Consider the following 23,564-nt stretch of genomic DNA (forward strand, 5'->3'; position numbering starts at 1 on the left):
TAAGGGTACAATCTTTACAATGAAAAAATAATTATTTTTTGTATTTTTTCATGCTTCATAAGAATGACAAATTACAGCAATATTTTTAAAAACAACATGGTTCTTTTACATAAATTTATGACCAACACATTGGTGTGATATGTTTTCAGTAGGTTGATTTTAACTGATATTACACCACAACATTTTAATGTTTAAATGGCTTGTTGCTTAAGACTTTCAGTATTGTGACACACAACTTTATTTCACTTTCTGAAATTTTCTAAATCTGTTTGGAATATTTTGAAGGCTCTAATATACAGCACTCTAGTTACTTGGGTTTTCAGCAGTTAAATGGCATATTGCACACTCTACTTTGTGAAAATTTCTTGAACTGTTTGCAACCCATCATAGGGACAGATACACATCAATAGTTCACATTCAATTACTGCAGCACCTTGGTGATTACTGGAACATTAACTAATTGAAGTCTGGCTCCATGGCTGAATGGGTAGTGTGCTGGCCTTTGGTCACATGGTTCCGGGGTTCGATTCCTGGCAGGGTCAGGAATTTTAACCAGAATTGGTTAACTTCACTGGCACAGGGGCTGGGTGTATGTGTCGTCTTCATCATCATTTCATCCTCGTCACGACACGCAGGTCGCCTATGGGCGTCAGATCAAAAGACCTGCATCTGGAGAGCCGAACTTGTCCTCGGACACTCCCGGCACTAAAAGCTGTACACCATTTCAACTAATTGAAGCAGAGAGAGCAAACCTACCCAAATGTATGATATAGGTTTGAATTGTCTAGTGGGAAATATGAAGCTAGAAAGGAATATGTTCCTGTGTGAAAGGGATAACCGACCTCAGTGACACAACTGGTTTGTCGTTGTCTTTCTGTTCCCGGGATAATGGATTTGATCTCAGCTGATGATTGTAGCATTTGGGGCTGTTAAAATGTAACCATTCTCTGTCATTGGGTTCTGGCTTACTAATTCCTGAGGCCTCTTAAAATCTACAGCAATTGGACGGTGTTATGAATCAAGCGGCAATGTGTCAGTTCTTAGTTTTGAGCAAAACTTGTTCAAAGGTTTTCATATTTAAAACCATCTTAGAAGAGATATTTTAGTCAAAATAAATAAATATTTGGTACAGTTACATAATGTGGTGTGCATAATGTGATTCTTCAGAAGAAAACTCATTCAGTCCAATATTTTCCTTGTTTTCCCTCAAATTTAACCCGACAGCGTGGAGTGACGTGTAGCACATGTCATGCAGTAGCCGTCTTCTGCTGTGGAGTGACATGTCTGACAAGCATTGTGCCACATCTGCATTGTCGTTCCATCTTGTGAGTTTCATTCAAATTATGCTCGAGGTCTCTTCACAGCCATCTAGATAAAGCTTCATTCTTTTGTATCATATATCTATCGATCCATTTTAATGATTTTTCACCTCACTATCGACGTGAAATTCATCGACTATTTGCTCGTGTACTTTTCCCGCAAGGATAATTTTTCTAGCAATGCTATACAAGGCATGTTAAATGAGTGTTTTAGTGATTATGAGGATAGTAGTTATAATTTTAGTGATGATTCTAATGACAGTGATGTTGATATTGCCGAATTGGACTGTTATGAGGCTGAAATGATACAAAAGAGACTGTTGTTTCCAACACTAGTTGTGCTGGATATTGTAGTGCTGCATGTAATTTTTACTGGGATGACATTGATAATTACGTAAGAAATAAAAATTTTGTAAGGTCTTTTCACCCCATGGTTTAGCTCTAAATGTTGTGCAATGAGTTAAGTGTTCCAGATTTTTTTTTCCCCCACTTGGACTTGTCCAGTTGAGTGTAACGGAAACAAGTCACTACACTTAGTGGTACATAAAGTCCCGAGGAATGTTATTTTCACTTTGATCTAGGGTAAGGGAAGTGATTCCAGTCAATGAAAATTAGATGTGCGTTACCTTAGCCCTCTCCATGTTGATGGGAAGAGTACAGAAACTAAATTTTAGGTCTTATTTCTCGAAACATTTTACCATTGCCACACCCCTTATTTGATTCATATCCTTAGACAAATTTGAATTCCTATGCAAATTACGTCACTTCAACGACATGGAAACTAAACACACTATATATGGTGGACTGAAAAGTATTTTCAGTATAATCAAAATTGGTTGGAACTTAACAGAGATATGCTATCATAAAATAGTTTGGGGCACAGGTATGCTAGCCTTCAAATGCCCAGTGATAGCTCCTCCCGCATCCAGCGAAGGCTAAATTTTTTTAATGCTCCCGCTCAGAAGGGTTAACTTAGCCGTATTTGCAGTTTGCGGACCGAAGATATGAATCAAGCAGCTAAGCACCAAACTTTGGCGGTTAATTTGTTGATGCTCTGGGCTACGGAACATTTAGTTGTACAAAATATGTTATAACAATTTCACAGAAACATACAGGTAAACTTCATTCCGGTTCCATATTGACTTTATTCTATACTAGCTGATGTAACCGTGCTTCACAACGGAATTCTACATTGTGTACAGAATTCTAGGTTAGGTAGTGTACACGTTATGAGCAAGATTGTATTAAATTGCAAAGCTCTTAACGTTACCCTAGAAAGGAGATGGTGATGTCACCAAACATATTTTCTCATATGAAGACTGAGTTAATGAATTTTCACTGTAATGGTAGACCCGCTTGCATACCATCAGTCACAATAAGGTTGGGAAGCTTTCATCTTAATGGTAGACACTCACTCTCCACCTGCCTTTCCACATCCTCAGAAAGACTGTCTTACTGGTTTTCCCAACTGAAATGAACAAACATTACAGTGACATTAGTAGGAACGGCGCAGCTAAAAGCAATGCTTTCATATGAAATACTCGATCAAATCACAAACCACACATTTTCTCACTTTTAACAAACAGGTCTAAGCCCCCGATATTACAGTCTGAAGTTTCAGAGCTGGGATGACCAAGCCGCAGACGGCCGTGATCCGTGAACACTCTTCATCCTTTTTCGACGGGGAGGAGGTCGAATAGTGGAGACTCCTAGAGCAAAAATCATGCCGTTTTACTAATCAATTTCCTAGGAGTACACGATGAGACGGAGAATATCAATTCACTGCACTGGCAGCGGAAAAATCTACTACTAATACTACTACTACTACTACTACTACTACTACTACTACTACTACTAACTACTACTACTACTACTACTACTACTACTTGAGCCTCTGCCTTAAGTATGCACACTGCTAATTCAAAACAGCACATCAGAGTGGGGATCAAACAGCTGGAATACTATGATGAACCGGTGTGTTACGTACCAGCTGTATCAGAAAATGTATGAACCAGAGGAATTGTATGCTAAAGAAGAAAGTTTTCGAACTCCCCGGGTATTTTCCGCCAGTAATCAGTCAGGCTATTATACTCGGCACGCAGCAGTAATCCCATCTATCGGAGTTGAGAGGCAGCATAAGAGATAAAGAACACCTTCACTAACAATGGTCAATGTAATATTATTGTTCATCAATGTTATGCGCTTTCGATATTTTAGGTCTTCACATTTAGTTTACTTCCGACTCTGAAATACCACTCCTATCATAGTCGGTACGGTAAAACTGAATAAAATATACATGGTCGGAAATTGTATTCTCTGTAACATTTGTTATGTAGTACTTTTCGATAGGACCAATAACATAGGTATTTAAAAATTAAAATTTAGGTGCCTTCCCCTAAACTACAATTTAATCCAGTTTGAATAAAATTGTTTATAGCTTAGACTGTAGTTTCTTATTTGCCGTCTCTATATACCGATTTTCATTAAATTCTGTTAACCCATTTTCTCGTGGCTCGGCGTTGATATGGACTTAGCAACAAAAATATAGTACGCAAACTTTTTCTTGAGCCCTAGTTTCCATTATGCACTATGAAGTTCAGGGCTCAAGAAAAGGTTCGCGTACTATACAAATTCATGAATATCTGTGTTATCATAGCCGGTACGGAAAAATGTATAAGACATAAATGGTCGGAAATTTAATTCTATATGACTTTCGTTATGTAGTATTTATTGATACGACCACTAATAATAGAAATATTTAAGAATAAAATTTTTAGCCTTCCCCTAAACTACCATTTCACTCAGCGTGAGTAAAATTATTTATAGCCTAGATTGTAGCGACTTATTTCCCAACTTTGCATACTGATTCTTATTAAATTCTCTTCAGCCGTTTTTTAGTGATGCGTGTTCATACATACAGACAGACAGAAATTACGGAAAAGCAAAAATTGCATTTCCTTGTTACTGTGGACGTGACCAATACAGAAATACCATTCTTTTCAAATTCTGAGCAGTGTACAGACAAAACTCTTATTTTATTCTATATAAGCACAGGGCTGGAGGAAATACGAAGCGAGTAATATTTTGTGACTCTTCATATAAACTTTTACTTCTACTTCATTTTTTTGTTTTCACACTCGGCTTTTTGGCTTCAGTTTTAGATCCTGGCTATACTTGTATTTTCCATGAACAGATTTTACGAATTTTAAAACTTCACTCCGTTTCCACAAGCATGACAAATAGAATAACATTTGATAGTCTTTACAGTTTTAAAGTATTCCTCCAGCCAACCAATAGCTGTGTTAATACGGTTGGACCCACACCTGTTACAACTAGATTCGTCCAAGATTGAAACTATGAAAATTTTAAACATAGTTTTTCATTATATTTGTTGATTGTATTTTATCTCAAGGTTTTTTATGTATCACTGTTTTTGTATATGTCTTCCATCTTTGCGTTATTTTAGCTGATGATGACCTCTAGGCTGGGTTGAAACATGTCCTATGTAGCTTTTTAGACAGACCATTTATCAAATGGCAAACTTGTGTTGAACAGGTGGACTTTATGCAATTAAATTCTTTTAGAATTTTATCGTAGAAACATACAGCAAATAAGTGTTGAACTCGTAAAACAAATAGCAGAGAAAGAATGAAGTGGTAGTATCATTCCTAAAATCCTACTACCTGACAAGGGATCAAACCAACATCCTTCCAGGTACACCTTTACCACCTGTGCTGGCACAACTACTTCACTGCTTTAGTGGTGGGGTGAGTTGTAATTAATTATTAACCTAATGAAAGCTTATGACCTTGCTGTGTGTACTACTAAACTGCTTGGTGAAATTAAGTTACTTAAATCCAAACAGCCAACTCTAGGCCTACACTTATAGTGTGATACAGTATAAAACAAGCATGCACTAATAATAATGCACTGTAGGCCCTATAGTAATAACTCGTACTACATACCTGTGATGTACAGGAGGGTATTACAGAAAGCAAAATACCACTTCGCGAATCAATTCTTTGAATAAGGCAGATAGACGGTTGATGCATAATAGTGGCACTTACGTATATCCCCTGTTACAGCTGTTTAAATCCAAAGAGAGCTCCGTGCATATTTGAGCAGTAAGATCGACTCTTTAGGTGATAGATGGTACCAGTATTCCGTTTTTTTTTTTAATTGTTGCTTAGCTGGTTGATTTGTAACACCGTCCAATTTTAGGGATGCTATTGAAAACAATATTTTTCTTATTTCCTTTACTACTTTACCGCTGAAGTATACGGTACTTGTGCTTTCTTTTGGCGGATACAGAATTTTTGCATTTGTCCAATTACAGTGGCTAAAACAAAATATTGTAGTGCTCTGAGCAGCCAATCTGTACCAAGAAAATGTGAACAACATGCCACTGTGGTCGAACTGTGTCTTTTGTCAGTCATTGGACAACATAGGTAACATTCACTGAAGAAAAGGTGAAATCCTCCGAATTGTAGAGCCGTGATTCACTAGATGTTTTATTTTCATCTATGATTATGGACCGTGTCTCTGTAGCCCGGAAAATTTCACTTTCTTTTATCACTAGCCATGAATGTTTAATATTACCTGTAGAGTCTTGCAACATTAAAACATACGACATAAAAGAACAGCATTCCACGTGTCCTAGAATGGTCCAGGAATTGCACCGCAAGGACGAGTACCAACATGATGGTTCAACGTGGTGAATGGTCCTTTACAGAGTTATTTCCGAGTAACCATACTGAAGACAGTGACTAGAGAAGAATGGCAGTATTATGGTCCATTAACTAACTGCCTGCACGAGGCAAAACGAATAAGAAAATAGTAGTGTCATACAAATACCTTATAATCGCCATTTGCCACACGATTCAGCTCAGAGAGAGAGAGAGAGAGATGTACACCAAAAGTTCATGATGCTGTGGAATCTACCCTAGAGGATAATTTAACAGCTGTGATGGCTACTGGTGGTGCCAACAGACATGAAAGTTATAAGCAAATCTGCTTGACTCCTTCATCAGCATTTTATAATGAGAATGATACACTACTCAAGATCTATTCACCATTCCTTCTTGTTGGTAAATAAGGCTATCATTTTTTAATTGCAATTGTTAATTTTTTACTTGAATGGTTTTTTATATGGTTGCTTATCTAAGGCACTCGATCTTTCTTCCTTCTGTATTTCCAAGAGATGTTTTGATTCTTTTGAGTGCTGAAAAACATCGCAACTTCATTCTAACGACCCTGCAGTGATATTTAGTTGCGTCGAAGTAAATATCGAAATGATGCTCAATAATTTTAACAAATTATGACATACATTCAAATTTAAATTACATTCTACTTTATAAGAATAATTTTAATTGTATTATTTCTTTAATTTGCATATTGAAATCCACTTACATTAACTTCTTACGGGATGGTAACATTGAATTAATAGTTGTCATGGGCCGATGACCTAGATGTTAGGCCACTTTAAGCAACAAGCATCAGTAGTTGTTATAGAAAATTATTTTTGTGTTCTGCCTTGAAATCTTTGGGTTCTGTTGATCCTGCTGCCACCACCGCTGTTTGCTTCTGTGCATACTGTACTCTTAACGGTTGGAATATGGACTTCAGAAACAAAACATTCTTGGATCTGCCTCGGTCATAAGAATCGTGTACAAATAAACACTGTAGTCTTATGTACAATATTATATGAGCATAGATGGTGCATGCTGAATCGGCTCATAGCTTCAGAAAAGTACTTCCCAATTCCATTGTGGGTCATGCATCTTTGGCATGTTGTTGAATCTGTAGCTGTTAGTAAAGGGTACAATGAAATCTTGCACTTAACGAATATGAGGTTTTGCTTGAAGTGGTTATGGCAAATTGTGTTGCTATTTTAATTCTACTATTCAGTATTGAGATGCAACAAAGTAATGAATATGCCACATCTGCGTATTTGCCATAGTTATTTTGGTTCCAATTACAAGGTCTTCCTGAAAACTAACCATAATACTACATCAGATACTAGCGAACATGTCATGAAATTTCTCAGAATTTATACCTTCTGATGAGTCTTGTTTTCAAAATCTCAGTTTTGATGTTCAGTGGATTCTTTCTTGAAAATATTCTGGAAATGTTGATGAATAATTCATTCATTTCAATCCATAACAAGTTTTATTATGCGTACCAAGCACTCCGATGGTCCAGATTGTTGATGGTAGGTGCATTTAGTGTCAAACCTTCTAGGTTTTCAGTCAGCTTGCAAAAAACAAAGAAATGAGCTAGCACAACTGTAATTTATTTACTGCTTGGATTGCAAATAAGTGCTGAATCATTACACTCTGTTATTTTCTGCAGTGCTTAACCCTCAATTTGCCATCAATTTTTTATGAGGCTGAAGCACAAATGGTCATATTGCTATTCTTGCCTCGGTTGCAAAGTTCACTGCACCTCTGAAAGTGTACAAAATAATGCTTTAGAATGCCATGCTTGTAGTTCCGAATTGCTCAACCCTTGGTGGATGATCCACGTGTGTAATGTAAACTCTCATTAGACTCATTAGAAGGTATAAATTCTGAGAAATTTCATGACACCCTCGTGCGGCCTTGTGAAATGTTTTCTTTGTTTTTAGACTGTGGTCTGATGTATTACAATGACCCTCATCATAGAATTGTAGATTAAACAGTATCAAAAGTAAAGTGCATATTGCTTATTTCAAATTCTTCGTAACATCCGGTGACCATAACGGGACTGTTGATAAAGTAGGGAAGAATTGTATTGTTTCGCAATGTGCATTTACGAGGTATTTTAATCATCTTGGTTAGTTGTTATGTGCCAGTCAAAAGGATGAATTGGAAGTCCAAACTGCCTTCGAGATCCTAGAGCAGAAAGCTGCAGAACTTTGCGTAGCCAACCAAGAAATTAATGATGGATCTCTTGCTGGATGCAGATGCTGCAGAAGAGGACTTGGATTCAGAGTATATGACGGCCAATGAATATGTGAGCAAATTTGCTAAAATGAGATTTATTGTAATGGCACATAATCAGTCGAGAGATAATGATGCTGTAAGTTCAGTTAATAATGAAGGCCAGATGAAATTCAAACTTCCACAAATAGAATTGAGAAAATTTGGTGGTGATTTGAAATAATGGCTGCCATTCTGGAGCCAGTTCAGTAAAATCCATGAGGACAGTGACATAGTAACTGAGGATAAATTTCTGTACGAACTACAGGCCACTGTACCTCTTTCTCATGCTCGTGAGCTAATTGAAAGCTTTGCTCCTACTAGGGATAATTATGAAAAAGTTATTGACAGTATCAAGGCTCGTTCCGGAAAAGAAGACCTGGTTGAAGTCTGTATTCGAGAACTATTGAAGCCAGTATTGCAAAACATAATACACAACAGAAGCAATGTTTCATTGCAGTCCTTGTATGATAATCTTGAGTCACACTGCCGGGTACTAGAAGCATTAAACATAACAACAGACAAACGTGCTGCTATGCTGTATCCATTTGTAGAGTCGTGCATACCAGAAGATTTGTTGCGGGCACGGCATTGCAGCTCATACCATTCTGGGGAGACCCCAAAAGATTGTCTGAATTACTTAATGAAGTTCATTCTTTCAGAAGTAGAAGATGAAGACAGGATTATTTTGGCAATGTCAGGTTTTGGTCTTACAGGTTTTACAGGGGGTATGTTCGACATTCACAGGAAGAGGTGTCAACTGCAGCTAGCATAGTATAGACAGGCGACTGTCCTAACATGTTGGTATGCGTCTTTTGTGACAATAAATGTTGTTGTTGTTGTTGTTGTTGTTCTTGTTCTTGTTTAAAGCCTGGTCGTCATGCTAATAAGTGTAAAACCAGTGTAAAATCAGCTTTGCATGGCACTGCAACCCCTTGAAGGAAGATCAGCAAGGCTGAATTCTCCAGGTACGTGTTGCCAGTCATCAGTGCAGCTTAATATTCTGATTTCAGCTACTCTATTCCAGACAAACATGCTCCAGTTTTCTTCTCTTCGTATCCATGTCAAAAGAGTTGTAGAATCTCTCCAGTAACTAACAGGTATTGAACACCACTTAAACACCTCTAGCACTGAGGCTGTCAAACGAGCTTCTACCGTAGCAGCTAAGAGCTCTAGACACAGAATTGTTACCTTTTTCAAAGGCGCAACCCTATATTTTCCAGCCGTCAGTTGTACTGCCACTCCACAGTCATTTTCTACTCTCAAGAAAATCAAAATAGTGGGAAGGTTTTGAATGGCTTAGAAAACCAACCATGGAGTGGCCGAGTGAGGAGACAGATTATAATCCTGGCATATCCATCAGGGTACTCTAGGGCCAGAAAGGGATGCAGATGTTCTGAAAGAATGTCCACATAATGTGGACCTGTCAGCGCTCCCTGCACCCGGACATTGGAGCCTAATTGCGACCATGAGAACGCCGCCCAGATCAGAACTGAGCCACCTTCATCCTGGACACAACCTTGTTGACACGCAGGATGTATAGCTTCATGGGACATATGCCACACTCTCATGCGCCCATCAGCTTGATACAACTGGAACTGGGATTCATCGGACCAAACCACACGCCGCCACTGTTCCACGGTCCATTGCCAATGTTCGCGGGCCCATGCACGTCGTCGAGGTCTGTTTACAATAGGTGGAAGCCTTCTTTTCATTGTAATTGTGTATAATATCAATACGGAAATGAAACTATTGGATTACGTTGGGCTCTGTGTCGAGGTGTCAGCAAAGAGACATGAGTTGATCATCAGCTGGTGAAGTCTATGCGGTGCGGTTGCCTTCTTACAGTCCTGGTAGAAATGGGTACCTGACTCCCAGCATTCAACTGGGCGGTGATCTGACTCACAGTAGCCCGTCAAGCGCCCAGTATGGTTCTGCGAAGGCGACGTTATGTCCGTTCATTAAACACCTGTGGTCTTCCCGTACAGCGGTTTACATCGGTGGTAACATTCTCTCTGAGATATTGAAGATCCACCCTCGACACTGTTGACCTCGGAAACTTGAATTTGCATGGAATTCTCCGCAATGCTGTGACCAATGCGCCGTGCACCATTTTCAAAGTTGGTTAACTCATGATGTGTTGCCATCTTCACAACACTGGTGTCTGAGACAGACTGCTCAGCTACGCCGCAGCTAGCCGCAATGCTCAGGGGTCATACACGGCACATTTTCTAACGGGACACCCTTCCCGTGACTTTTGGCCACTCAAGTGTAAAACATAAAGCAATTAAAAAGAAGTGGTAGCTGCACTGTTAAATGGCTGGTTTAAACGGTGAGATGATTATCTGCCCTAACCCTGGCACTGGGACTTCATTTGCTGTATACTGACAATGTAATTTCATTCAACTGGTCTTGTCCTATCTCCTCTAAGTCTCACTATTGGATTTTACTTGCTGTTCCTTGTCTTTTTAACCTGTTACCATAAGAGTTGTTGTAGTCATCTGATTTTCTCAGGACTTGCTTAATATGTTGTAGTGAAAAAAAAAAGAATGATATTTCAGTAACATACGTGCAAAATGTAGGGGTAGCAGTGATCTAGCCTCTAAACTCCAAGCCGGAATTTCCTATCTTCAAATCTTGGCTACTTAGGGTGAGATTTTCAACAGGACCAGCATGCAATGGTAGGAAGGGCATCTAACCATAAGAATCCTTGGCCAAAAGTGGAACTGATCCTGGGTAATCCACAGACCCTACATAAATGTTGGAAGGTGGGATTGAAAGCCAGAATACATACTAGGTGTCCTGCATAAATTGGTAAGTGCTGTGTCCACCCTATTTTATTCAACCTGCCTACTCTTCTGGGCATTGAATCAAATACAGTGGTTTCTTGAGGAATGGGATCTATACACCAATGTGATCTTGCAGTATACAATGTCCATTTGTTGCTACATGTCTTGCTGAAATATGGCCTGGACAAATGAAAGTTCTTCTGGTCTCAGAATGTAATGGGCATTCATAACAGTGGTACAGATATGAACCACAGACCATAGTGTCTAACACTGATATGGTATGACTTGTGTGATTAGGTTTAAAGCTTGTAAAATGAGGCAAAACTACAGGAAAACTTACATTTTACCAAGATATTGCTCAATTTTCTCAGGAGTAAACTACAACCGATCAGGTCTATTCTAATTGTTTATTGTTGTACGACTGTCTGATGTGCTGATGTGACATCCTTACATCCTTAACAGCTTCAACAGACTGCTGTAAACAAATACTGGCAGTTTGACCTAAAACCGCATCTTGTTGAGCTGTTCACTGCTTGCTTTACGTCACATGATGTTGTGCTGTCTGATAGGCCTACAACCACTATACCAATGATAACGGAATGCTAATCACTGCATAGTAAAGACCGGACACTCTTCAAGACTCCTTCATGATATTTGGATATTGAAGAACAACAGTGTACTTTGTGTACATGTACAAAGCAGGTTACTTTCATCCATGATTCATGTCAGAATGAAAAGGAATATTGATATGCATGTCTAATGTTCAGTAGTAATAATGTACCAAACTGAAGATTGCTGGAAATATAAGTAAACATCTCTGCCATAATGCATAGAAGCTCTTCTCGAAAATTCTTATTCAATTGAAAGTGAGAATTTAGAATATTTTTTCAATATTCTTAATTGTAAAATTCCAGTCATTTATAAGAATATCAGAATAACAAACGTGTACATATATATCGGCTATATAGTTGAAATGTAAAATCCTTAGACAGGCCGTTTGTGTTCTGAAGTTAAGTTGGGATGTCGGCAGTGTTTCTGTTTTGTTTGATGTGCTATAATTGTAACAGAGGAAAATGTCTAATAAATATTTCTATCTTGTGTTTGTTCTTATTTGTACATATTATTTATTTACATCTTTCTTTACGCTGTCTGGTTTTGACTGTATGGAGCTGACTTTAATTCCCATCAGTTGAGTGATTATTTTTCTGTTAGTTAAGAATCCAGCCTACAGATGAAAAAGCTTTTATATGGGAGCGAATAACACACACTCTCTCTCTCTCTCTCTCTCTCTCTCTCTCTATCTCTCTCTCACTCACTCACTCACTCACTCACTGTCTTGCTCAGTCATTCTTAACTTTAAACACACAAAGTATGTTCTGGGAAGCAAAGTTGAATGATTGATCCTGGGCTGTCATGAATGTGGTCTACCTGTGGGTTGTCCTTATGCCTTCCATGACAAATCTGAGAGAATATTTCAAATCCTATTGCACCTTTCCTATAATCCTAATCTTGAATAATTACAATCCCTTATGTACTTTTTACAGACTATACTCTTTTATGATCCATTTCCCTATCCATACATACTTTACTGAAATCTAATAATTAAAATTTTCCGTAATATGAGTGCATGCGCACTCTCTCTCCTCTCTCATTCTTACATATAATATAAATGTTAAAATATTTGTTTCTGTGTTAAGCTAATTTGGATATAGCAGAAGTAACCTTTTGGATATGAGGACAACTGTGTGGTTATCTTTAGCGAAAGGTTGACTATGGGCTTGCAACGATGATACAGTCATAAGGTAGAGCTAACATATAGTGTCTGTCTTGGTCCTGCCCCACCTCGCCACGTCTCGTCTCGTTTGTCCTGCAGCGTCCGAGCCAAACCTTCTCAAGGTACGCCTCAAGCAAAGAGTGATCGAGCGCCGCTCTAGCCCCATGGCCAAGAGAAAAGATCGTCTGTTGCCCAACTTGAAGAGGAAGTCACAACTTGCAAGTATGCAAAATATATTGAGGCATACCCTGATTAACACATATTGATTTCATTATAAGTTCCAGTGAAGGTCAAATTTTTGAAATAATTAGTGACTAAATTGTTTTATTATATTATGCTCATGTGATTTCTGTTACATTTGGTTCAGGTTAGCTGCAATTTCATGACACATGAATTGCAAGACTAAAAATTGTGGAATGCCACCTTGCATGGTTGTACGAATGCTGTGCTAAGCAAATCATACAATGCGAGATTGTTGAATATTTAGGATGTTTGTTTCTGAATAGGAGAAAATTACATCCTGTTAACACTGTAATAAGAAAAATTAATTACGTAAAGGCTATTTTTTATGATGAAATGATGGTAAATTCCTATTATTTCCAGGACTATTGTAAAGAAAAATATTTGTTTCTCAGCAGATTGTGTGTTGCTCTCGAATTTTGGAAATGAAAGTAGTAAGTATACCCATTGATACATTTGTAAATTGCTTGTTATGGTAAACAAGTACATGGCCTCCCTGCTGGCATAATATCTGGTAGGATTTGCTTGCAGTAATATTCCATAGAACGTTACTATTTATAACATATTGTGTATATGATAATATTTTTCAAGGGTAAAATGCAGACAGTGTTCTCAGGATGAAAAAGGCAGGATGAAATAGAACAAAAGACTTACCATAGCTAAATTGCGATTGACTTGCACATCATAAGTAGAATATTATTTGAAAACCATAATTTGACATTAAGTATTCACCTAGTGACCAGTTGAAGAGAACGTTTATAGTTTGATACAGTGGTGAGTGTTTGTAGGTATACTGTACTTTAATTGGAGAACAGTGTGGAGAGTATGGTAAGTTCATAGGCAGCACTTGTCAGTGTGAAATCTCTCTCAATTAATGTTAACTTATTGCTCAGTTGTGAATTATCCAGTCATCCTCATAATGTCAACATGGAGATGAAGTAATACTATATATAACAGCTGCACACAGAGATCTCCATGATGAAGACCAGATATGTGACTTGGTGAAATTTTGTGAACATTATTTTCCAAGCTTTCCAATTTTTGAAAATATATTAAATTTATTTTGTTTGGCAAGATTAGGACCATTAGGTCTTTTCTTCCATCTAACCATAAAATACATGATTAGAAAATATGCCATTTACAACTACAAATTATAAGAAATACAGATGAAACATCTTACAGCTACCAAAAAATAAAGTATTAATCATAACAACAGTTATAATGATTAGGAGAATGCAGATTATGATAACATGACAGCAGGAGCTTTATGACCTGTTGTGTATCTTCTAAATTCAGAACAAAACCTACCTTGATCTTTTAAAATGATTAATCCAACTTAGAATGGCCAAGTACAGGTGGTTTTTTTTAATGCCGAAATACACTGACTGACAGAGCAAATGCAACACCAAGAAGGAGTGGTTTGAAAGGGATGAAAGTTGGGGAAAAAACAGAGACGGCACGGACGAATAATTGATGTTTATTTCAAACCGATATGCAGGTTACACAATGCGCATGGCATCGACTCAGTAGGATCTAGGACCACCGCGAGCGGCGATGCACGCAGAAACACGTCGAGGTACAGAGTCAATAAGAGTGCGGATGGTGTCCTGAGGGATGGTTCTCCATTCTCTGTCAACCATTTGCCACAGTTGGTCGTCCGTACGAGGCTGGGGCAGAGTTTGCAAACGGCGTCCAATGAGATCCCACACGTGTTCGATTGGTGAGAGATCCGGAGAGTAAGCTGGCCACGGAAGCATCTGTACACCTCGTAGAGCCTGTTGGGAGATGCGAGCAGTGTGTGGGCAGGCATTATCCTACTGAAACAGAGCATTGGGCAGCCCCTGAAGGTACGGGAGTGCCACCGGCCGCAGCACATGCTGCACGTAGCGGTGGGCATTTAACGTGCCTTGAATACGCACTAGAGGTGACGTGGAATCATACGCAATAGCGCCCCAAACCATGATGCCGTGTTGTCTAGCGGTAGGGCGCTCCACAGTTACTGCCGGATTTGACCTTTCTCCATGCCGACGCCACACTCGTCTGCGGTGACTATCACTGACAGAACAGAAGCGTGACTCATCGGAGAACACGACGTTCCGCCATTCCCTCATCCAAGTCGCTCTAGCCCGGCACCATGCCAGGCGTGCACGTCTATGCTGTGGAGTCAATGGTAGTCTTCTGAGTGGATGCCAGGAGTGCAGGCCTCCTTCAACCAATCGACGGGAAATTGTTCTGGTCGATATTAGAACAGCCAGGGTGTCTTGCACATGCTGAAGAATGGCGGTTGACGTGGCGTGCGGGGCTGCCACCGCTTGGCGGCGGATGCGCCGATCCTCGCGTGCTGACGTCACTCGGGCTGCGCCTGGACCCCTTGCACGTGCCACATGTCCCTGCGCCAACCATCTTCGCCACAGGCGCTGCACCGTGGACACATCCCTATGGGTATCGGCTGCGATTTGACGAAGCGACCAACCTGCCCTTCTCAGCCCGATCACCATACCCCTCGTAAAGTCGTCTGTCTGCTGGAAATGCCTCCGTTGACGGCGGCCTGGCATTCTTAGCTATACACGTGTCCTGTGGCACACGACAACACGTTCTACAATGACTGTCGGCTGAGAAATCATGGTACGAAGTGGGCCATTCGCCAACGCCGTGTCCCATTTATCATTCGCTACGTGCGCAGCACAGCGCCGCATTTCACATCATGAGCATACCTCAGTGACGTCAGTCTACCCTGCAATTGGCATAAAGTTCTGACCACTCCTTCTTGGTGTTGCATTTGCTCTGTCAGTCAGTGTACTTATTCACCTCCCTTAGCAACATTGACATCAAGATGAAAATCAAGGTTCTGCTTCTCACACAGGTTGGTTCTTACAGATTCCATGATATTTATAAACTGATTTTTGAAGTTCTCGAAAGATGTACAGAGCATTATTGATTTGATTTAACCCCTGAAGAAGAATTTAAATGAAGAGCAAACTACACATCACGAAATATTGTGTTAATCCTCTTATCAACAAAATGCATGCTGCACACCAACTCTTACTTAAAAGCTGGATCAAACTGACATCTCTGTCTTTGAAATTCATACAAGTGTAAGTCAGAAAGTAAGTAAACTCATGTCCTCATACCGGGATGGTGCAGCTCTTTTCAGGCACACCCCCATTGGAGGAGCGCTGTATGTGCCTTTTTGACCACATACCAGCTCTTCTGCCATTCTTAAAATGTCTGGGAATACCATTAATCAAACCCGGCCCTTCCCCCCCCCCCCCCCCCGAGAATAGCAGCTAATTGTCCTAACCATTACGCTACAGAGGCAGACAGAAAGTAATTTTTCCTGTTATATTGTTCTGAAACAAAGGAACGGAACTTGCTCCAACTTATGTACCCAATAGTTTCTAGTCACACCAGATAACAAGCAGATAACTGTTGCAAAATGGTGAAGTTATTGAGTGAATGGTAATGGGAGAAGATTCTTAATAGTGATCCATTTTCTACAGGCAAATACACAAAAACAGCCCATCAACTTTCACTGGAGGATTGTGTCTATCCAATGACTGTGGAAGTGGTGCCATGAATTTCATGAGGTTCAAAAAACTGTGAAACATGAAGAGTAGAGCAGACATCCTTCCAGCATCAGACACATTCATTAATGCTGTTGATTAAATGGCATGAGAGAACGGACATATAACACTGAATCAGTTAGAGGTGTTCAACGAATAGGGCATTACTTTCTGGCGTGAATGAAAGGAGATGATCATTTTATGCAGTGTCAGAACACAAACGGAAATGTCCAAATAGGGGCGAAAACAAAGTGATAACAGTTCTCCTGGATGGATTTTTATCACAGTTGGAGAGCTTCAGTATGGTGTATGTCTTCCACGGGCATTTATCACAGCTTGGCACCTACGTGGCATGATCCGTATAAGTCAACGGAGGTCACGTTGCGGTATCAGGTCCGTTCTTCAATGAGAGCCTATTCGAAGTCTTGGAGAGTCTGGTGGAACAGTACACCCACAAACATTTCTGTCAAGCCTATCCCACGCGTGCTCGATGGGATTAAGGTCAGGACTCACTGCTGGCCATTTCATCTCTTGAATGTCCAGTTCTCGCAAGACAGCTCTGGTGATGTGCGCTACATGAGCCCTGGCATTGTTGTGCATGAGTACGAATTCAGGGCCAACACCGTATGCAACAACCAACACATGCTGTAACAGTATCTACTTGATGTACCCCGCAGCAGTAAGATTACCATGGACGACGACAAGATCCGTACGGCCATCAATACTGATACCACCCCACACCATCACAGAAAGTTGTCCGAATCGGTCGCCTTCCTGGACAACATTTGGCATGTACTGCTCATCGTGGCATCTCCATACACGTTGACGTCCATCACACTGTGTCAGGGGAAATCTGGACTCGTCTGTGAACAACACAGGTCTCCATTGGCGAAGTTGCCAGTTGACGTGGGTACGGATAAACAGAAGGCAAGCTGCGCCATGTTGCTGCGTTAAACGGGGCACTCGAACAGGAGTCTGAGTCAGAAGGACGCTTCTCTTAACCTGTTCCTTATTGTCTGGTCAGACACCATGACTCTGTTGACCCTCCTGAGGTCTTGTTGCAGTTCTTTGGCAGTTGCTGAACGACGTCTCAATGCACAGAAGGTCAGATATTGGTCATCCTTTGGGGTTGTCATGCGTCCACGACCTTGTCCAACCCTCCTTGTGAACTGGCCTGTCTCACTGTAGTGATTCCACAAGCATTGAATAACTGACGGCGAGGCATTGAAATCCACAGCATCACGACTAAGAGTCCATCCTTCCTAGATCAAAGTGACGGCCCTTGCAACTTGAACCTCATTAAGATGTCTTATGGGTTGTGCTGGTTTACATACAACATGCTCAAAGGATCGCAGTAGTCTGTGTACCTCACGATGAGACACAGTCGCACCGCTATTCACTTTGTTTTGAGGGGTCACCTGACAGTTTAATGCATGGTACGCCTACAGATGGAGTATAACTTTGATTTGACATACCCTGAGTAGCTAAGGTCTCAAGGTATGCTGTACGACCATTGGAAGCCAATCTACCAAATTAACGTTCACATACGAGACGTTACAAAACATGTTCCTCTAATTATTTTGAAATTTGTATATTTAGAGTTATACTGAGCTAACTACAGTGAAGTGAAGGGTAACCAGAATATATAGGTCTTCTCTTCTGTTTTAATCCACTGTGACTGCTTGATAGCTCTAAGTTTAATAACTTCATTAAAATCATGCTTTCCACATCTCAACATCAATCACCTCTGATGAGACCTTTACAGTTCCCCATTAATGTCTCCTCTAGCAAACTAGCATTCTCCTTTGAGTCATAAAGCGAGAATTAGAGAATTTCTCTACTCATAATGAGCAATGCATTTTGAATGTATCATGTAGCTGTACCAGCTAACAAATACTGTTGTTGCTCCTGCCTGTAACAGTGAATTTAATCATTGAAATAATCTTTATCTATTAGTTTGTAGTAATATGGTATATCTATTGGCACTCAGCTCAGGGAGGATTGAGTTACATATGTGGAATTGAGATGATTTATTTTAGGGACTTGGATCATCTTTAGTCATCAGTCACTTGAAATGTATGATAACCATTATTATTGTGAGGTCTGTAATAATATTATCTTATATCACAAATTGGTCCCAGAATTGTGAGTGTAGAAGTGAAAATGGGGTGGGAACTTGGAGAAATATGATATTAGGTTAGATGTGATCCAAATTTACCTCACTGGGCTGCCCAAGTGAGCTTTAGAAAATAATTCATGGATCAGAATTGACTGGAAAAATAATAATAGACATCCAAGTCTTATAAACACTCGGGGAGCAATTTCTGTGTTTGCTGATGGCGTACTCAGTAAGGTTTACTGATAGCCAGCTAAGGATTTTGTGGTATGGTAATATACTCAGCTGTATTACTTGGCTTGTACTTGGTTACTGCCTTTCATATTAAACAGTTCTCACCAAGCTCGATAGCTGCAGTCGCTTAAGTGCGGCCAGTATTCAGTATTCGGGAGATAGTAGGTTCGAACCCCACTGTCGACAGCCCTGAAGATGGTTTTCCGTGGTTTCCCATTTTCACACCAGGCAAATGCTGGAGCTGTACCTTAACTAAGGCCACGGCTGCTTCCTTCCCACTCCTAGCCCATTCCTGTCCCATCGTCGCCTAAAAAAAAAAAAAAAAAAACAGTTCTCAAGGAAACAAACCTGTGACTCCTGGGGCATCACCTACAGTATACTATGGGACTGGTTCTAGGACTGTATTCTCTCATAGGAACTTTTATTCCAGTGGGATTTCAAATCCTTCATTGGGAAAGAATGAATTTCAGAAGAAAAATAATCCTAAGCTTCTGATTCAGGCCTCTGATGACATACACAGTGCCATTCCCATGTTCAAAAATAACTGCTGGGTTTCAGACCTTCAGGAGTTGTGTTGATTTGACAGCCTTTGTTGCATGTTGGACATTTTGGTTGTACTGCCATCAAACAGTGATGTGGAACTCAACTATGCAGTTCCTACAACTGAGAGAACTCTGTCTGATAGTCTCAGGGGCACCTTACAGCCTTTGTCATGTCAACAGGAGTGTGCCAAGATTTGTGCTCAACTTTCAAAAGTTTAGTACCTTAGCAAGATTGAAATCGCAAACTTGGGATAATGAGCTGAACGGAATACCTCTGATCCACCGAGAGAGCTGCTTCTGGAATAACTTCCTCTGAAGAATTCTTCCCAATATATTTTCAGTGAAACTCATTTTTCTGTTGTTGACATCTTGGTATGACTTCTGTCATTATTATCAAGCATTTATGAAATGCCAAACATGCCAAGGTATTCTTATTTGGTTCTCTACTCTGTTCCTGTTATGATTCTTCAAGTTATCTATATTTGATACCAATTTATGAGGTCTTCAAATTCTTGAAACTTAGTTATGGAAGGGATTAGCAAGTTCATGCTGTATTAAGTAGTTTTAAAGGTGTTATGATCTGAGTACTTCATGTTTTGCATATGCAGCAGGTGTCTGCAGACATGTTATTCCTTTTAGGGACATAACAATTAACAACTTTTGTAACATTTAGGTAGGTGGCATAATTCCTAATGGATAATATAATTTTCAGTTTTCTTCTGACATTGAATTCAGTCTTTTCTTTTTGCCTTATTCTACCTTGCTTCTTAGAATAATTGTTTCATAAATTAAATTGGGGTCCATGTAGTTTTGCATCATTAACCTCAGTCAATAGTTTTGATTAATTCATGTATAAATTGATATATATTTGGATCATTATATCATGTTGATTCTGAGACACTCATTTTGAATACATTACATGGAAGTCACTGTGAATTCTGATAATTGGCTTGTCTAACCTACCTTACAAGACTATCTTGTGAAGAGCCTTGTTACATAACTTAAGTGCTCAGTTATATATTTCCATATCCTTGTATAATTATTTTTTTAGAAATTTCTTCATGACTGTATTGGGGCATTAAGCAATTGGGCCCACTGAAAAAGAACCCATGCTACATGGCTGGTGATTTTGAAATATTTGTATCATCACACAGCGTGTACTATCGTCTTTTATAGGTGCAAAGTACAACCAAGTAGCTGGTACCCATTCCCTGTAAATAAGCTGAACAAACTATCTTGTTTACAATCTTCAGACATCTGTAGTTGAGAAGAGGCCCAAACCGCACGTGTTGCTACCGTTATGTGTCAGTATTTCTCATTGGCCAGTATGATTGAACTAAGCCAATCAGAATGAGATTCTCAAGCTGTTATAGTTCCCAAGATGGACACAAGCAGTGAAGTTAATTAGTCTTCTAATATAAAATGAGCAATGACATTGCTCTTAGTTGGGGGAGAATGTTGTGTGTGTGTCAGATATTCACATTACCTAAGTGAAACACCGTTAAAATAAATTTGCAGAAATCTCGTGGCCATCCTTCAAGCCTTGAGGCGTATATGCTACCTGTAAAGTAGCCCAATGGACGAGAAATAAAGGCTGTGAAATTTAGCAATTTTCAGAGTCTATTGCACTTTGTGCTATGTGTTTATACTTCCTTTTATCAATCAGTGAGATGTGATAACAGTACAGAAAGACTTGCACTAGAAAACATAGACTGGGAACTGTAGTGCTCCATCAGACCAATCATTCATCAGTGTTTCTTGTCATGATAAAAGCTGTAACTCGTCAGTAAAACTTGAACTAATTCCTACTCCAATACCCCCCATCTTATTTAAAATGATACTGTATTCCCGATAGGAAGAGTTATGTGTCTAAAGGGTACATACCACGGATTCACTGCTCTTTTTTTTTTTTTCACTAAAGTGGTTAATAAATGACTAGTACCAGTATATGATTATATTTTAGCCAGTATTTGATAGATTGTGTGTAACATTGTCCCTTTTAAGAACAAGTTTCAGTCATTTCAATTCTGTGCCTCATTTTTACACAGTAGAGGCATACACAAAGTCTTCTTTCCTGTAAATTTAAAGTATTATGGCATGGGCATCTTTTCCACTGGGCCCCTTGATTACTAAAACAGTACCTCCCTGTTATTACCCTAAGTAGTAATAAGTGATTTTTTTAAAACTTGTGGCACATGCAGCCCATTAAGGCCTTGGCCTGTCAAGATGACTGCTGCTGAGCCTGGTAGCCTGCAGATATTGGAGTGTCGCATGGTCAACAGTATTGCTTGGCTTTCGTAACTTGGAGTAAATGGCTTTAGAGTGATGAAATATCAGTGTTACCAATCTTTGGTAAACAACTTTAAAAGTTCATTGGGAGAATATTGAAATATTTCCAAACAATTTTGAGGATTTCCTCTCGAAATGTCTTTTTCTGTCTGATCAAATAAGATTTTAATGAGAAGATGGTAGCTTAGTCAGTGTTTATAAAGTCTCTAGCCATGTAAATGAGGTCAAAAGTACCCCCATGCTGTCTGAATACTTGCTTGAAGGGGGAAAAAAAAAAAAAAAAGATTTTTCAAGTTGGTCCTCTTGCGAGACTGCCCACAAAAGACATTATTTGTGCTAAAAATAGCTTGTGTATTGATATTAAAAAGGACTTCTTTCATGTGTAAATTCAAAATAATATTTTTAGCCAAACTTTTTTCAATATTTTTTAGTGCCAACTACTTTTTTTGAGTAATTTTTTAAATAATTAGAATAGTTATAACAGCATAGCACAGTTCAAAAAATCTCAGATATAAGTGCTCTATGCTCCTTACTTTTTTAGAATTATTGGAGTGGGGACACATACTAAAAAACATTAAAAACCCATCAAAATTACATTTGTACGGGCTTATTTATCATGTAACTATGTGGAATTGTTATATACACTGCCTGGCAAAAAGTTTGAAGCACCCACAAGGGGAGGAGGAAATGAAATGAAACTTCACGTATTGAGAGGGTATGTGATGTTATGTCATTGATTACAAAATCGAGTCAAATTTACAAAGAACTCGGCAGTACGAGCCCACTTATCACTGTGATGTTGCATCCTGTCTGGCTTTGATGCACGCTGATTCGGTTGGGAAGGGTGTCATAAAGCTGTTGTATCCTCTCCTGAGGCAAGCTGGCCCACACTGTTTTAACTGGTCCTTGATATCCTGATACTGCCACTGGAACGTAGTTGACGTCCGAGCTGTTCCCACACATCTATTGGGGACAGATCTGGGGATCTTGCTGGCCAGGAGAGTACCTCAACATCACACAGACATTTCATAGAGACACATGGCGTGTGTGGACAAGCATTGTCCTGTTGCAAAATGGCACCACGATACTGTCGCATGAGAAGTAGCACATGAGGACACAGAATGTTCATGATGTACCATTGTGACACCAGAGTTCCCTCAGAGAGTACCAGCTGTGACCTGAAGTCATACCCAATGGCTCCCCACACCATGACGCCAGGAAAAACACTGCTATGCCTGTCCAAAACATTGGATGAACGGGACCTCTCCCCAGGTCGCCACCATACTCACAGATGATGGTTATCCGGGGTAGTGCAGAACCGCGATTCATTGCTGAACACAATGCGACTCCATTCATCAGCAGTCCATGCGTCCCTTTCACAGCACCAAACCAAACGCAGCAGTTTGTCGTGTGGTATTAACGACAGCCTACGCATGGGATGGTAATTTCCTAGTCTGGCTGCTGCTAGTCTATGACCAATGGTGCGGTATGACACAAAAGGTTGCAGGGAGTCCATTACTTGTTCTCAGATGGCAGGCACATATGTGAAGGGGTTACAGTACGGCGATCCTTCCTTGTGATGGTCAGATGTGATCGACTGGAACCTTGACCAGGATCCTGATCTCTATCTTTTAGGCATGAGATTATGGCTGATGATGCCCATACAGTGGGTGAAACATGTCCCGTTAAATTAGAATGACAAGATGTAAATCTTAATTTTTAAGAACCCAATGTGTATT

The 23,564-nt window shown here is 39.7% G+C and overlaps 1 protein-coding gene across 7 annotated transcripts in view; it reads left to right on the forward strand.

Annotated features, from left to right (window-relative positions):
• The window catches only part of HDAC4 (histone deacetylase 4), a 1,180,658-nt gene that overhangs the window by 1,025,987 nt on the left and 131,107 nt on the right, over positions 1-23,564 (forward strand). For 6 of the 7 annotated variants that reach the window (XM_068226410.1, XM_067142123.2, XM_068226412.1 and 3 more), the window contains one exon: positions 12,941-13,063. The exons of the other annotated variant lie outside the window; for it this stretch is intronic. In XM_068226410.1, the coding sequence (XP_068082511.1) occupies positions 12,941-13,063 (123 nt within the window). The remainder of the gene's footprint in view (positions 1-12,940; positions 13,064-23,564) is intronic. 7 annotated transcript variants of the gene reach the window in all.

This window comes from Anabrus simplex, chromosome 2, assembly GCF_040414725.1.
Source record: "Anabrus simplex isolate iqAnaSimp1 chromosome 2, ASM4041472v1, whole genome shotgun sequence".
Taxonomy (NCBI): Eukaryota; Metazoa; Arthropoda; class Insecta; order Orthoptera; family Tettigoniidae; genus Anabrus; species Anabrus simplex.